Source organism: Gekko japonicus, unplaced genomic scaffold (assembly GCF_001447785.1).
Source record: "Gekko japonicus isolate JY-2015 unplaced genomic scaffold, Gekko_japonicus_V1.1 scaffold370, whole genome shotgun sequence".
Classification (NCBI taxonomy): domain Eukaryota; kingdom Metazoa; phylum Chordata; class Lepidosauria; order Squamata; family Gekkonidae; genus Gekko; species Gekko japonicus.
Window position 1 is genome coordinate 752,469 of NW_015174285.1, and position 17,768 is coordinate 770,236.

Genomic DNA, 17,768 nt, shown 5'->3' on the forward strand with positions numbered 1-17,768 from the left:
ATCAGCGCCGGGGGCGGCCTTCAACTGGGTGGGGGGGGTGGGAGAGGGAAATCGGGCCGCTTGCCGCCACCGGCCTTCAACTGGGTGGGTGGCGTGGGCGGGAAATTGGGCCAGGGCGAGCAGCTCATCGCCGCCGCTGTGCCGTTCAGACGCAGCATTCGCCTCCCAGCCGATGGCATGGCAGCAGCCTTGAGCGGCAGCTGGCCAGCCAACGGCTGACGCAGCGCATTTTGTCTTACGCTGCATCTTACTCAATTATATATAAGGGAGAGATAAACTAAACATTCTATCATTAACAGCTTTGCTCAGGTCTTGCAGTCTGAAGGCCATAGCTTCCTTTATTGAGTCAATCCATCTCATGTTGGGTCTTCTTTTCCTGCTGCCTTCAACTTTTGGTAACATTATTGTCTTTTCCATTGAGTCTTGTCTCATCATGATGTGACCAAGTACAATAGCCTCAGTTTAGTCATTGAAGCTTCTAGGAAGAATTCAGGCTTGATTTGATCTAGCTTACAAACTTCCTCGAGTTTCAATGTTCGTTTCGAGGCAATCTTTAACTTGGGAGCTATTCTTAGCCATTCGGAATGTGTCAACTTCATTAATATTGGATTACTTTGTGAAAGAATTACAACAAAACAGAATTTTGATAAAGATTGCCTCGAAACGAACATTGAAACTCGAGGAAGTTCGTAAGCACTTCAGTGACTTGATGTCCTGACCTGTTGAAAAAAGAAATTCTGGATTAAAACAACATGGAAATGCCAATATATTATTGTCCTCATTTTGTGAATGTTTGAACTGTTGCAGCAATTTTCTGTAAATTGATGTATTTTGATTGCTGTGCCCTTTAGTTATATTGTTTGATTTGCTCTAGAACACAATTGTCTTTTCGACAGTCCATGGTTTCCGTAAAACTCTCTTCCAACACCACACTTCTAATGAATCAGTTTTCTTCATTGTCCTGCTTGCATATCCATACATAGTAATGGGTACAGGCAGCAATTTAGATGCTATTTCTAACACATTCAGTTCTACTGTGTAGTGTGTTATCATGAAGCTACGTTAAGCCTCCTTTTCTACTTATACTGTTATTTAGTAGCCCGTCCAGGTGTGCAGGAAGGATCCTACAAACATTCATCAGATTCATTGTATTTATACGTTTTTCTAGAGTATCAGAATAAAGAAGTCTACTCTGCCTGAAGGACAGAGATCATTTTCATGCTTTCCAGTAGCTAGTCCAGTTCTCCCATGGGAGGTCAATGAAAATGCATTAATGGTGATCCCCCTCAGATTAGCTTGAAATAAAATTAGAAGTAGTGGACTGTGACATGAAATAATTTTATCCATGGGCAGTTTCCAACTGGAACACTAACAATATTCTTCTTTTGGATGCAGGATGAATATTTGTGTGTTTGAAATAGGAGGTCTTTTTTGTACAGGCATATATTTGGGTATGCTTGCTTATTTAATTGATTTTTACATTACCTTTCTCCCCAGTAGAGGACCCAAAGTAGCTTACACTTAGAGGTTCTCCTGTCCATTTTCTCTTCACAACAATCCTTTGAGGTCAGTTAAGCCAAGAGTGTGTGACTGGCCCAAGGTTACCCAGAAAGCTTCCGGGGCAGAGTGGGGATTTGAACCCGGGTCTCCCAGTTCCGAGCCAGACACAGTAACTACTACACCACCCTGACTCTCGAATAAATATATACATACACATATACATATATATACACACACATACATGCATGAATGCATACGTATATTTTACACATTTTCTCACTACTAGCTTCAGGTATCTGATGGCATCCTTATTTTGTCTAATGTTTTTACACATTAATATTGAATCCTTGGGTATATACAAGATGTGAATTGTTCCAACACTGACCTATGAGGAGTTCTTTAAGGAGCCACTTGCATGTCATGGAGTTCATTCTCTAGAAGCAAAAGGGATCTCCCATGGTTTGTAGATAGTCATACTTTTCATCTTCCTTTAAAAAGAAATGCTATGACTACCTTGGGCTGCCTGTTAATATTCAACAGTTCTGAGAGTAAATCATTTCTAGTAATTTCTGGTAATTTAACTGAAATCTGTTTTGCTACAATTGCAAAACCACATGGCTCTGGGTAATTTGGTAGTCTCTTGATAAAATTGTGTAAAACCTTTAGAAGAAGAAGAGATTGGATTTATATCCTGAGACTTCACTTGGAGTCTCAGAGCAGCTTACAAACTCCTTTCCCTTTCCCTCCCCACAACAGATACCCTGTGAGGTAGGTGGGGCTGAGAGAGCTCTTTCAAGAACTGCTCTTTCAAGAACAACTCTGACAGAACTATGACTTGCCCAAGGTCATCCAGCAGTTGCAATTGGAGGAGTGGGGAATCAAACCCAGTTCTCCCAGATTAGAGTCTGTGCACTTAACCACTACACCAAACTTTACAAATTTGTACTAAAATTAATAAAACTTCTTAATCTTTCTTCTAATGCATGTATTCAGTTCATGATCCTTTCAGTCATCTGTAGTTTAAAATCTGGATGTTGCACAAGTCTTGCAGTGTGTAAGCTCCATACTACACAAATACATATAGAACATAACTCGAGTAAGTCAGCGTGCATCCATAGCTTGGTTATCTCTCCACTACTGTCCCAACTCCTGTTCCTTGCAAACTATGTGTGCAGATAGCCTGTTTAACTATGTCAGATTGCCTAATGACCATGGAACATTTTACTCACCTATTCAGTATGTGGTACTATCATGTGCTTTTGTCATCCATAGCCAGATACACTATCATTGCCATACTGAAATTCACATTATGGCTGCTGCCCTCTGATCACAGTATGTGTGATGTGGATTGCATGGATTGGTCATAGATTTTGTACAGATGGTCTTGCTTTGCAGAAAAGGGTTAAACTTCTGGTCCCTTCCAGTAGAACATTATGAGCTCCGTAGCAGAGTGGGAAGAAAAAGTACCAAATAATACCTAAAATTGTGCATTTTTTATGTAGCAGGACCTTTTTAGCCCTTTCTGGTAGCATTTTGCTTTGTTGCCAATTTGTCAGATAGCCAAATTGATTGTCCTCATTAGAAACCTAGTGCTGAGGGAAGCAGAGACTAATTGCACTTCCATTCAACAAGCATGGCTTTTGTGAAGTAAGAGTACAATCAAATGCATGTTTGCTTTTTTGCAGTGGATGTGTGCAGGCTGGGCTATTACCTTCTTTGTGCAGGTTGGGGTAAAGCTTGCATTTTCTTCTTGGATTCCCCCCCCCCCATTTAAAGCTTCTGCTGGGCTAAATAAAATCTTGGAGCTGCACCCTTTGTCCCCCTCTCCATTCTATTAATGTCTTCTCGGCTTCAGAGAACCTATTGGCTGAATCCTGCTGTTGTTGATATGAGATGTTTCCCCTGTGAAGGGCTAAATCAGGGTTTGCCTTGCAAGGTAGCAGCTTGCTGTGCTTTTGAAGTGTATGCAGAATGCATCTCACGTTATTTGGGGCCAGATTGCATCACTTCTTTGTACCCACAGATTCATACTGGGACATGGTACAGTATTCAGGATGCAGATTTTCTACAATTTAAAAAAAACATTGGTTGGGGTCAAGTGACATCATCACTTGCACTTTGTTTCCTAGCACATGGCGGTTCTCTTGGCATGGTGTTAAAAGGAGAGATTGTGTGCTGGTTTACAATGATCTCATCAGTCAGTCATCCCAGTGCAGAGAAGGGGTGGCCTCTGCAACATCTGTAAACTGAAATAGGCTTGTTTTATTAAAGAATTCATTTCAGACACTGCAAGTTTATTCTGCAGAAAACTATAGTTCCAAAATAGAAACTACATTTTATTACCAATAGAAGCTTTTTGCAATTGGCATTTGTTTCATCCTTTTTCACTCCAGTAATGCTTAACACTAATTATTTTCCTTCTGTGACTGTATGTAACTGACTCGTATGAGGACTGACAATTGTATGGTGGAGACTGGAGCTGATTAGGCTCCCCAAGTCATGCTCTGATGGTTTCAGATAGGTATCCGTTTTAGTCTGTAGCAGCAAAATAAAACAGAAGTCCAGTGGCACCTTGGAGGCGGACAAAATTTCTACAGTGTAAGCTTTTGTGAGCCAGAACTCATGTTACCAGATGTACAGAATGTACCTTTGTTGTGTGTCAAGTGCCGTCAAGTCACAGCTGACTTGTGGTGACCCTGTAGGGTTTTCAAGGCAAGAAACGTTCAGAGGTGGTTTGCCATTGCCTGCCTCTGCATAGTGACCCTGGACTTCCCTGATGGTCTCCCCGTCAAATACTAACTAGAGCCAACCCTGCTTAGCTTCCAAGAGCAGATGAGATTGGGGTAGCCTGGGCCATCCAGTAAGGGCATACCTTCATTAGGCTAATGCTTTTATGTTAAAGGCTGCAGTGGCTGATCGGTTTTCAGTTTAGCTTTCCTGTTGGCATGAACTGCACTTCCTATTGTAGGGCTTGCCTCATTTTTTCTTCTTTATGCTTTAGCGCATGCCAGGAAAGAATGAATAGTTTCAGCAGCAGCCCTGTTCTTACATTGATGTACAGCTATGAAAGTGCAGACTAGCTCATATTAATGCAAATACAGCACTTTACACATTTGGCAAGGTCAGGGTAATCCTGCTATGTGGCTAGTTGCTTGCAATCATTCATAACAGGGTTCTGCCAAGTCTGATGTGCAATAATGTACAAGACTTGATGGTGGCCAGAATTATATAATGCTGCCTAAACTGGCTTCTGTTGCTCTTCTTTTCTTCCCCGTTGAGAGCTGAACAACTTTGTGCTCTGTGGCATCTAGTAATAGGGATCTTGCAAGTATAGAAATAGTGGTATACATTCCTTCAGTGCTGTGACTCTCTGGACAGTGCACAATGTTCCCTTTCTGGATGTAACCCCACACAATGATGCAATGCATGTTGGTACATGATGATATGCTAGTCAGCATGCCCTTCATAAGCACTTGCTGGCCAATAAAATTGGGCAGCTAAGCATTTTATTTCCCAACCATTATTGAGTAAAACTATTTATTCAGAATATGTATATGCCGCCTCTCCAGAGGCCTTCTCAAGATGGCTTAGAACTACAGCACCACTGTTCCAGTTGGGTAGCACAACTAAATGTAGTGCTTTCCATGATAATTGCAAAGGGGAGAATCTCCAATTCATGAAAGCTAATGCTTGAATAAATATTAGCCTTTAAAGTGCCACTGGGCTCCTGTTTAATCAGAACGACAACTGTAGTTTATATAATCATACCCTTTCCTTTCATTCCAGTGGAGTAGGTTAATAATCAAGAGTCTTTACTTTACAAATGGGGATTTCATCCAAATGAGAATTGTCCAGTTTCCACAGTATCCAGTGAACAAACCACATTGACTCTCATGTATGTAGGTTATAAATTGTTCAGAGACATAGAGCATTAAGGCTTCTTGTTCTTTAATAGCAAACTGCTGCTATAGAATATTAGTTTATGTGTCATAGATTTTTCAGCTCTGCTTTATGAAATTTAAGGAAGCTCAGACTATATTAGATAGTTGAAGCAGTTCTCATAAGACTGACATTTTTTTTTTGCTTTACTCTTGAGTTAGCCCCCCAATAAACAATTTTAGACTTAAACAAGAGGCGGGACCTGCGATACTCTCGGGGGGGGGAGTATTCCCCACAGCTCTCGGCCTGCAGAAGCGGCAGCAGGTGAGCCCAGCCTTCTCCCCCCTCCCCCCCTTACTTAACAAGGAGGAAGTCGCTGCAGGTAAGCCTTCTTCCCCGCCCCTGCCTGGCCCCGATGGCAAGGCCCATACGGCTCTGAGCTGCTGGGCCTGCCAAACCTCCCCCGGGCACCCCCCCCGGCAATGGCGGTGAGGCCTATGCGGCTCCGAGCTGCCGGGCCTGCCAAACCTCCCCTGCCTCTCCCCACAGCAATGGCGGTGAGGCCTCAGCTCGGCCCGCCAAGCCTCCCCCCTCCCCCAGCGGCAGCAAGGCCTGGCCAGCCCGCCAAGTTTTCCCTCCCCACGCGGCGGCTGAGTGGCTCACAGCCGCCAGCCCGCCAAGCCTTTGACTTCCTCCTCCAAGCGGCGGTGGCAAGGCAGTTCACAGAGCATTCCCTGCCCATGGGCAGGGAACGCTCTTTTACTTTTGGGGGGATTTAAATATCCCCCCGATATTTTTTTCTACTTTTTAGATTTTTGTGCACACCTGGGGACTGCCCCCCATGTGCCCCCCATGTGCGGATTTAGATATCCGCACGCAGGGGGCGCCTTCGCTATTAGATGCTATTATATAGATGGGGTAGCAGCTTGATTTTGTTTGTATTTTTATGATCCCATATTTAGTTGGAAGTTGAAGTCATGGATTAGTATATTGCTGCTAAGCATCTTTGAAAACATTAGAGGTGTTTCTCTGTTATAACGTCCAAACAAATAACTTGTATAATTCTTGTATTTTACTGTTCTGAAATAATTCTGGGCAGTTTTAGCAAATGGGCATCTTCATTCCCTGCAGTGGTAAGTTGTGTTTTCCCATAAATTCAGTTGATATAAATTTTGCCATTTCATTCTCACATCAGATTGTTTAGAAGCAGAAAGAACACCTCAAAAACATCCCAAACACATTATATGTTACATACAAATACATAGGCTTGAACAGAAGAAGTCAAGATATTGTGTTTCTTTCAAATTATTCTGTCTGCTGCCTTCAGCCATGCTTATCTTTCATCATCTGGAAACCTCAACTTGTGCCTAATAAATTAATCCAAACGATGTCAGTTTTACAGTTGGAAAAAAAATAGCTGTAAACACACCATATTGCTCACGGTCAAGTAAATACAGTATTTTTTACTTTAATACTATAAAGCTGTTGTCTTTTTTCTTCCCTCCCTCATCAGATTCTGTGCTGAAATCTGATCACTGCTTATGCTGGGAGGGGTGTGAGCATGAGGGGAGGGAACAGCCAGTGAGAGCGAGAGACGCAGCAAGTGTGGAGCTTGCTGCCTTTTAGACAAAGCAGTCTGCTGCAGCTCTCTGAAAAGGATACATGCTTGTTTGGAAGAAGACCACAGTCGTTTGCCTGCTTATGGAGTGGAACGGAATTTGTCTGGAGCCAGGAAAGAAGCTCTGGCCAAGCAAACAAGAGTCAGCTGCTTGAATTCTGGGAATAGATGCTGTCCCTTTGCCCAGGCTTTGTCAGGAAAGGGAGGAGGAAACCTTTTGTGAGCGCTGCATCCCTGGTGCTGCAGTGTGCATTAAGAAGGTTGGCCAGCTCTCTAGCACTCATTAACTGTGACTTGCTTAACAGAAGATCTCTTATGCAGACCAGTGTAGCCGGCTCTCTAACCTTACAGTTGTTCGGATAATAGCCAGCACTGCATTGTTTAGGCTTTAAAGCAAGGAAGGGGTGGGAGCTGTTTTAAGAATGTGCAGAACTTCAGATAACCACAGGGTTGAAAGGCTGCAACCCTGGTGTCTTGTTCATCAATATTTTGCAAATGCCCTTCAAAGACGGACATGGTAGGAAGCTTGAGAAAATTCTGCATGACTTGCGTAGTGATTTCTCTGAGGACTGAAAGGATGTGGGCTCGGAACTTTCCTTGCTACATCAAATGTCTCCAGTTTTGCACAAGGAAAGTAACAACTTCCTAGACTCACCTCTTAAGTGTAGAGGAAAGAAGAACTATTCCATGTAGCTTCTACGTGATCCTTGAAGAATTTGTCTCTGATTAACTGTTTGAAAAGAAGGACCAGGACCTGTCTAATCCTACCTGCTGCAGAGAAAGGGGGAAGGGGGTGTGTTCATCATACTTGGTTTTTTCTGAAAGCAAGGAATCAAGTGCTTTGTTCTGAGTGCTGCTTATTATCTGAGTGAGAAATCTGGAGATATTACTTGCCTTTAGTCAAAGGAAATGAAGGACTGGCTAATACAAATCGACAAACAACTGGCAGGAGCAGACGAGTTGGGTGGAAAATGAATTGACTAATCTTTTTGTTCTGTTGGGATCTCTGGTATAGTTATTTGCTCTGGTCTAGATGTTGATGGTGTTCACCAGCCCAGTTCAGTCAACACAGGCTGTCAGGATGTTATGCATCTGGATAGGTGGTAAAATGACGGCAGGACTTCTAAGCTCAGGCTTGTTGTCACTCATGCCTCCACACCTTATAATGAAATAACAAAGAAAAGCCCTTATCATGGTTTGCCTGTTTCGGGACTGTTTGGGGAAAAAAAGTATACATTTTTATTCTTCTACTGCAGTTTGTGTGTGCTTTTTTTTTATTTGTCTTGCATGTCTTCCTTTGGACAGCTGTTCACTAATCTGGCTGCTGCTGCTTTTCTGAACACCCATCGTGTCTGTTTGTCTCTCTCAGCTGCATGAAGATGTATTTTCTCTCTAACTGCTTTGCACCTCCAGTGCTAACTGCCTTCCTTACTGGCCTTTTGTACAAGGTAATGCATCAGAAGTTGCATGGATGCAAGCATCTGCTGGGCTGTGTGTATTTGTGAGCTGGCCCTCTTGTCTCTTATGCCTGTAGCTCTGCCTTGGAAAGTTTGCAGCCCCTCAGATGAAACAAGGAGCTGAACAGGATTTTTCTGAGGTTTGGGCTGCTTATGCCTGGCAAGGAACAAACTTGTGCCAAGAAATCAATGCATGTGGTACCTTGGCCCCAGGAATTGTTCTAAACAGTTTGGATTCAGAGTTTAACTGGGATACCGATTAACACTCTAGTTTTGTGAACAGGACAGAAGCTTATTGTCCATGATTTGTGTGCTGAAGAGGAGCTGTCTGTCGGCTAATTGTTATATTTTGGCCGTGGTTTGGCTTCCTTATAGTAATGACTATGATGTGGCAATGCCACTTCTCTTCCTCAGAGTGCCGCTGCTACCGCCTTAATAGGTTTTCCTTTTTCAAGCGTCTGCCGATTCCTCTCTCGTCAGGTTCACGGATGCTGGAGCAGAGCGTTGGGGAGTGGCTGGAGTCCATTGGCTTGCAGCAGTATGAGAGTAAACTGCTTCTCAATGGCTTTGATGATGTCCAGTTCCTGGTAAGTAATCAAGCTGGCATCTGTCAAAAGGTTTTTGGGGGAGTTTGTAAATTTAATCTTTTTTTAAAAACTCAGACTCGTAAAATATATGGAACACAATCTATGCTCCTGAGGATACATCTTCAAACTATTTGGTTCTCTGTTCAAGCAGCTTGTGCTGTGCCATCTAATCCAACTAAGAAAGTGAAAGGCAAGGCTGAATTCTTCTGATGATCTGGATGAGTTCAATTGCTGCACATGAATTCATTCGTTTAAGTTCCCTTTTTCCTGTGAATTCATTGAAGTCTCAGGCTAACGCAAAGATGCCATGAAAGGTATTCTTGAGAGTAAAATTAGCAGTATTTTGATTCTTGGGATCAAGTGAATTAGAATGAACTGGAAAGTTGTATGATTAGTGTTGCATGAATGTGACAGGAAAAACCCTTTTTGTTTCTGTTCACAGTTAACTCTTTGACCATTTTCAGCTACCTGAAAGTTAGTGATGACAGTATTGGAATTATTATATTTTAGAAATGTTTATTTGTTGGGAAATACTTGAATATATTTGATATTTTAATTGCAGTTCTTCAGATTATTTAAATTGTATTCTATGAGCTATCCCAACAGAAGAAAATGCCAGTGGTTTATCATCACTATCTTTCCCATATTTTATACCAAACAATACAATTATTTTCTCTAGTTGAAGTGTGCTTTCATTACCACTGCTTAATGTCTAGAAACAGGACAGGTCAGAATAGAACAATAGGCTCTGGTTATCTTTGTTAAAACACTATACAGGAATCATAAGAACATAAGAGAAGCCAATATTGGATCAGGCCAATGGCCCATCCAGTCCAATACTCTGTAGCACAGTGGCCAAAAATACCAGGTTTCATCAGGAGTCCACCAGTGGGGTCAGGACACTAGAAGCTCTCCCACTGCCCCCCCCCCCGAGCACCAAGAATACTTGCCCCCAGACCGAGAGTTTGTATCTATACCTTGTGGCTAATAGCCACTGGTGGACCTCTGCTCCATATGTTTATCCAATTCCCTCTTGAAGCTGTCCGTTCTTGTAGCCGCCACCGCCTCCTGTGGCAGTGAATTCCGTGTGTGATCATCTCCTGGCTTTGGCATTCATGTCACTTGGCCTCTTAAAGCTCAGCATTGTTATGTGCAATCAGTGCAGTTGAACACCATTTGTCTCTGTCAGCACTTAGCTAAATTATGCTTAGTCATTCAGTAGTGCTAGGAAGGAATAGAGGAAGATCCTTATTGAGTAGAGATAGTTGCCTTTAAAGTTCCTTGAAGAAGTGGGTCTATAAAAACGTCAAGGCTTCATCATCCTTAGTTGATGGATTATTGCCATCAGTTCCATCACATTGGAGAAGGAAAGCTGGCATTTTGAAATCCTGAACTGCCCTATGCTTTTAGTCAAACTCATCTTCCTAGTGGCAAATGGAAATACTTTGGGTTGCTTATAGCAGTGGCTCCCAACATTTTTGGTATATGACCTACAAATCCAAACTTACTTGGCATGGTGACCCATCCAGAGATGGCCCAAGGTCCTGGGGTTTTTTTGTGCCCTAAGTGAACTATTTATTTATTTATTTATTCTTTAGATTTGTATCCCGCCCTCCCCGAAGGCTCAGGGCGGCTAGTAAGGGCATAAATGCCTAATCAAACAATAAGAACAGTATGACCTTGGCACACATCTAGTTTATCATTCCATTTTCTACAGCAGATAACCAGATGTTTTTCAGAAACCAATCAACATAGCACAATGGATGCAGCTGTCCTCTCTGTAAACCCCAAGCAAGTGGCATTCTGACATACACAACCTTTGCACATGATGGTTACATTCCAGCCTTTGACCACCCTCTCTTGCTTATTTCCTCTAGTCTCCCCTAGGTTCTAAGAAACTTGCTCTAGTAACTACCAGGACGTGTTTTACTTGAACAACATGTATAAGCAGTGAAGAAAAAAGTACCAACTAATGTATGACAAGGAAGATACTGCTTACAGGATCAGATCTTGGTTTCCAAAATACAAAAGAGAGCAATGGAAAGGGCATTAGGGAGCCATTAGGGAGAGCTGGTATGCAGCCCACTTTCAGAGGCTTCGCAGCCCTTTCAGGTCCCATCCCACAGGCTGGGAAACACTGACTTAGAGAAAAAAAAGAAGATGCTTTGAGTAATCTAGAGAAGGGAGAACTGTGTATGTCGTCTGACCTTCTTGGAGAAAATGTAAGGCACTAGATAAATGTGCGCTAGATTTCTGAGTGCTACATGCGGTTTCAAGATACAGATTTCAGATACACCAAATCAGTGAAATTATTCTGAAATGAAGGCAATGAAAGTTGTACTGCCGAAACAAAGTGGGCTTTCATCTTTTTATAGGAGAACACTGCATTAGTGCTGTGACCAGTTAAGAGAACAACCTCATTCTTAACTGATCAATTTAAAGACCTGCTGAGTTTTCCAGTTGATTTTGTTTAATGTTTATGAGCAAGTAGTTCAGGATCTTTTGATGATACTTTCGGTAGTCACTTGAACATCAAGTATTATATTTACAGAGATATGCTTGGATTAATTCTTTGGAAACGTATATTGCGTTCTCTTTATTCAACAAGATGGAGTTTGACTGATCTGTGTGCATTGAATGATTAACCAATAATATCAAATCATGTGCCATGTTGCCAGTATCTCCTAATTTATCACTCAGCCTGCTCTGGTGCAATAGTTCTGAAATGCCTCTAATAATATACCAAGACCCATCAGTGATCTAGTTAGGACAGCATTATCTGCATAGAGTAACCACAGGATTTGGCTGGTAGCTAGAACAGGGGCCCAGTATCTCTGCTGCTTTGGGGGATTTACAATTCAGTGAGATTAAGCAAGGCTGTCTTTACATTATAGTCTCTGTTCATCAAACAACATGTCTTTATTGGGACTCATGTAGTTGTGATGGTTATCCCTTCTGAATTTCTGGGGAAACTGGATATATTCTTATTTAAAATACATATTGAAGAGCAGAAGAATGAAATCTAGTGAATAATCATTTTTTTCCTGACGCATTTTTTCAGTGAGCAGTAGTCATTACTCTGCCAAACCCAGAAGTGTCTGAGTTAATATATTATATCTTTATATATTATATATTTAAAGTATATCTTGCTACTTTAGTTTCCTGATTGCCTCAGTGAAAAATAATTTTCACCATCTTTTTGGATAGCTTGTCTAAAAGCATGTTTTGTTCTATGCATGTGCTAATGAATTCTAGTGGGCATAAATGCAAATGAAACTTTTTAATAAAACAGCCAAAGCAGTACCCACTGTTAAGGCAATGATGGACTTAAAATTCTACCAGTTAATGTGCTACTTCCTAGTCTGCTACAGATGAAAGTGATATATTATATTGCTATATCAGAGTACCATAATGGTTTTGTTAGAGTCTTCCAAAGTAGCTTCCTTCTACATTTGCCTTTTTAAGCATAGTTTCAGAAGGTAGCCATGTTGGTCTGGTCTGCAGTAGTAGTTTGGAGTCCAAGAGCACTTTAGGGAGACCAACAAGATTTTCAGGGTATGAGCTTTTGAGAGTCAAAGGTCCCTTCTTCAGATACCTGAAAAAGGGAGCTTTGACTCTTGAAAGCTCTCATACTCTGAAAATCTTGTTGGTCTCCCTGAGATGCTACTGGACTCCAGTCTCTAGCTCTTTAAAAATATTTCTGAAGGAGACAGTTGTGCATCTGATTTTTTTTAAAGGCATATTCTTATACAGTGTATAAACATTAGAAAAAGTAGTTGTGTATATAATGCTAAGAATGGCACGACAGGTGTACATTTTGTTCCTCGTAGCTACACTGAGAACCATGTACTGGTGTGGAACTGTTTGTAAATTTTTATTGCAAAAGAATGAATTTCAGGAGATTGAAAAGTAATGTGGAAATCTTCCTTAAATCCCTGACAGTCCCAGTTAAGATCTGTGTGTATATGTTATGTATGTATGTTGCCTCTGTTAGCCGCCCTAAGCCTTCGGGGAGGGCGGGATACAAATTCAAAGAAATAAATAAAATAAATGCTGTTCTTCCTTGCCCAAAATTGGGGTATATGTCCAAGCAGGAGAGATCACTACAAATATTAGAAGCAAGTTATATACCAGCTTAAGTTCTAGCAGTGGGATGGTCCAGACCTTCCACTGTGAATGGAGTTCCTAAAAAGAATTAGATCAAGTTGCTACTTTGAACCAGCTTGAGCAGAATGCTCTGGAAAGTTAGGAGAAAAGTATAAAGTGGTATTTCCCAGTCCATTCATTGAAAGCTATCATAATTCATAGTTAATTTTAATTATGCATTTATTGTCTCAGTAGGAGACAATTAGCTGTGATACTTTGGCCAAGTTTTTTGCTGATAAAATATCAAGAGTGTGCCTTGATCTCAATGTCAGGTGTCAACACCTGCAGAAAAGCCAAATACACCACCTGATCTGTTTATGGATCATTTCAACCCAGTTTCTGTAATGGATGTTGACAAGATCCTGGGGTCTGTAAAGGCCACTACTTGTACCACATCAGCAAACCCTTAGTATCTATTGTAAATCAATCACTAACTCAGGGCACCTTCCTTGGCCACTCAAAGACACAGTTGTTCATAAACCCTGAAAGGGCAAAGGTAATGCTGGTTGGGAAAGCAGAGATCTTGAAGGACATTGTGCTCTGCACTTTTGTTGAGGTTCAGCTGACCCTTGCTGATTCGGTTAACAGCACTTGGGGCTATACTGGATCCAATGTTACTGCTAGAGAAGGAAGTTAATGCAGCTGCAAAAGAAGGCTTTCTCCCAACTTGGCCAAGCCTGAAAGATGTCCCCTTACTTTGATACAGCTGATCTGGCCACCTGGATCCATGCCACAGTAATATCGAGACTAGAGTACTGTAATGCACTCTACATTGGTCTCCCCAAAAAATCAATTCAGAAACTCCAACTGATGCAAAACACTGCGGCTCAGCTATCATTGAGAGCTAGACAGAGCATGCATATTACACCTATTCTACAGTCACTTCACTGACAACCCTTTAGTTACCAGACTCCATTTAAGTGATTGGCCATCACATACAAAGCCCTTCATGGCCTTGGACCCTCATATCTGTGAGACCACGTCTCCCTCTATGCACTGCCATGACAGCTTTGCTCATCTGTGCAAGGCCTTCTGTAGGTGCCAACCCTCCAAATGGGCAAAATTAACAACTGCCCATACATGTGCCTTCTACATTGTGGCCCCCACTTTGTGGAATGGCCTCCCTGAGGAGGTCAGGGAGGCTCCCACTCCTCTGGCTTTCTGCAAACAACACAAAGCTGAATTATTCAAGAGGGCTTTTCTACGCAGGCCGTAGAGTTGCACTGCACTAAATGATTCACAAAGTTACTCTGATAAATTATTAGGGACTGTGGTCTATACTACTGTGTTTAGCTTCCTGAAATCAGGATCCTACTATGTAATTTTTGCATCATTTGAAATGTCATGTATTATGTTTTGCTTCAGCTCTATTTTTAGCTTTCTGATTGGTTCTACAACCCTAATCCAATATTGTATTGTTTGTTGAATGTCCTATCCTGTAAATTATATTGACTGACTCTGTGTAATCCACCTTGAATCCAAGTGGAAAAGGCAGACAATAAATAGCGCAAATTAAAATAAATTAAATATCTATGTGTTCAGGGATGTAGCTTGAAAAAAGCACGTGTGCAAGCCTTTTCAGAGCAGGAACTTTTGGGGTTGGATTCTATTACTCTTTTCTGCTGGTCATATGATTGTCTTCTGGTGAGCCTTCCTTCAAGAGAGAAAGTCTTCCTCCAGTGCAGAATAAAGTTTGAGTTCAGTGGTATGGCTGACTGTTCCTTTTCCTTATAATCCAGTATCTCCTAGGTTCCTTGAGAAAGTACATTAGTATAAGGTTATTAGTAGTTCACTTAAATGTGACTGAACTAATTGTGGCACCATATTTTTGTTGGCAAGATTTAAGTATATCATGTGAAATGACATAGATTCTCAGATTTAGACATAATTCATTTTGCCATTAATAATCACAGAGCTGTCTCGTTCCACCCTGAGATGAATATGAATGAATATGTTTTCCTACAGTTTAATACTGTGTAGCCAAGGAGGAAATCATTGTTCCTTAATATGGTCTCTTTGAGTTTTGTTAAACCTGAAGATGACTGCCTGTTGAAAGAGCATCCCTTGTTTGGGCATCTCTGCTTCAGTTACTGCTTTGCTTTATTAGGAAATTATTAACTTACTGTTATATTCTCAGTTCTCTGTGGGAAAGAGAATATTGTTTCATGGGTTGTGATCAGTGCTCCCTCTAAGCTGAGTTAGTGTGAGTTAGCTCACAGTTTTTTAGCCTCCGGCTCACACATTTTTGTCTCAGCTCAGGAAGGATGGCTCCAGAGCAAACTAATTTATGCAGTAGCCACATCACCCGCTCACAACTTTAATGCCAGCACCTCACAAAGTAGGATTTTTGCTCACAAGACTCCACAGCTTAGAGGGAACATTGGTTGTGATGCACTAGGGGCTAGAGATGGATTATGTCTCAGTAATGGGGCAACAAACATGAATAAGTGGAAGGCACACAAAGATTGAAAGCCAGTTGGTAATGTGAGGCGGCAGGAGCATGGGTTCAAAACTTACACTGAAGTGCTTTGGGAAATTCAGCCTTCACTTAGTCTCAGTGTCATATCTGTACAATAAGAAAACTCTTTCTCCCAAACTAGTTTGGGGGGGGGAGTTAAAATTGCATAGCAATTGTTTTAATTGTGTGTTTGAATATAGGATTTAATCCAAAGGCTGCCATCTACTAAATGAGAATTATCTTCTGTTGAAGGAAGTCCTTCCTCTGTCATGGGAAGACTGTCATTTACAGAAAAATTTATTTGGATTCAGGACTAATATAATAACTACATGGTTCTATAATTATAGAAAACCTGTTGCTATGCTCTGCGTGAAAGGTTAATCCCTTTACAATGTAAAAGGTAATGTTAAGAGCAGTCTGTTAACAATGACCATATACAAATAGGGTTGTAGTTTTAAACTCAGTGACAAGGTAGAGACCATAATCTCTTACGCATTTTGGGGGGTTGTATTTTTCCAATTCAATTCCAATTCCAATAACCTTTATAAATTCATATGTGAATGTGTGTGCACCTGGAAGTCATGGTGACCTCTAGTGACTGACCCCTACTGGGGGCCTGGAGGATATTCAGAGAGGTGGCTGAACAAAGCCTGCCCCCGCCTCCCTGACTGCTGGTATTCCAAGGAGGTCTCCCATCCAAGTACTTGCCAGAGTCGACCCTTCTTAGCTTCTGAGATCTGATGAGATCAGGCTTACCTGGGCTATCTAGGTCAGGGTGAGACCATAATCTCTTATAGAATTTCACATCCCACAAGACTACCTTCCTTTGTTCTTTGAGATCTCACAGGAGCTGAGGATGGGGGTCTTCATGTGATGTACTTTTATTGTGCTTTTTTATGTGATCCACTCCAAGCTTTCAGAATCTAATGGTCTAAACTTGGTTTATATAGTGCTCTGTGGTGATTTGGAATATTAATTACTCTTAGGCATGATGTTTAAATGAGGGTGCATAGTTAAACAAAAAATAAAAGAGGCCAGAGAACTGAGGAAAAAAGAACTTAATTGCCTAGTATAACTGAAGTAGCTAGGACCGTACTTCTGGCCACAGAACTATATATTTCTGCTGAACCTGCTGTTACAAGAAATGATCTTGAGAAGTGAAGTGCATGTTCTTTCTCTTTAGTCCACCTAGACTGATAAATTGTCCCTTGGAGAACCTTGAGAGATTAAAAGGCTAAACTTAAATTCCCTTGTCGACACCGTGTTTCTCAAACGGAGTGTGATATTGTAGAAACCTCACATTGCATCCACTGGAGTCAAAGCACAGGTGATTCTCTTGCTGCTTCTAAGGGAATGAATGTTTACGTGTTCTATTTTAATAATTGGCTGACAGTAATGTATGAAATGTTTACTAGTTTGTCCTATTATTTTTCAGTATGAGACAGTAGTAGGGGTGTGCATTTGGTTTATCCAAGATGGAAAAAAACGGCAAAGAAATACCTTAATTGTATTTTTTTCAGCCAGAGTATTTATCCAGCTATCTGATATGGCCAAGTCCCCAAAACCCTGAAAATATTCAGGATTTTTTGGGGGTCACTGGATTGCTGGTGTTAAAGGGTGTTTAATGAGATTTGCAATCCCTTTAAACACCTTCTGGGTGAAGCCGTGGCTTGGAGAAGGCTTTTTTTTTTGCCCCCCGAAGGGGATTTTTTTTTATTTGCATTTCTAAAATAACTACATAACTATACCGAAAAAAGAGGAGAGGGAAGACTATAGACTCAGGGAGACAGAGAAGAAGGCACTAAAAGCCCAAGTGTAGAAGGTAAGACATGCTTATAGATACAAAGTTGTAACTCTTAACAATTAACTTCCGACATGAGGAGTTTCCTTCTATGCTTCAAGTTAAAACCCAGCATATCTCTCTAGACAGAGAATAGCTCCAAAGCTAATTTAAAAATATAGAGACCTTAAAAGACATTGGCATCTCCCATTATGCTTTCCCTCCCTCCACACAAACATGATGTTGTGGAGCATAGATTCACTCAGTCCATACAGTCATCTCAATTGATCCTCTTCCTTCTCTGTTGATTCTTCTTTCATAAACAGCTTTAATGAAACAGGCT

At 41.3% G+C, this 17,768-nt stretch overlaps 1 protein-coding gene across 1 annotated transcript in view; it reads left to right on the top strand.

Annotated features, from left to right (window-relative positions):
• The window catches only part of ANKS1A (ankyrin repeat and sterile alpha motif domain containing 1A), a 184,781-nt gene that overhangs the window by 111,581 nt on the left and 55,432 nt on the right, over positions 1–17,768 (top strand). The window contains exon 17 of the mRNA XM_015423975.1: positions 8,935–9,041. Coding sequence (XP_015279461.1) covers positions 8,935–9,041 — 107 coding nt within the window. The remainder of the gene's footprint in view (positions 1–8,934; positions 9,042–17,768) is intronic.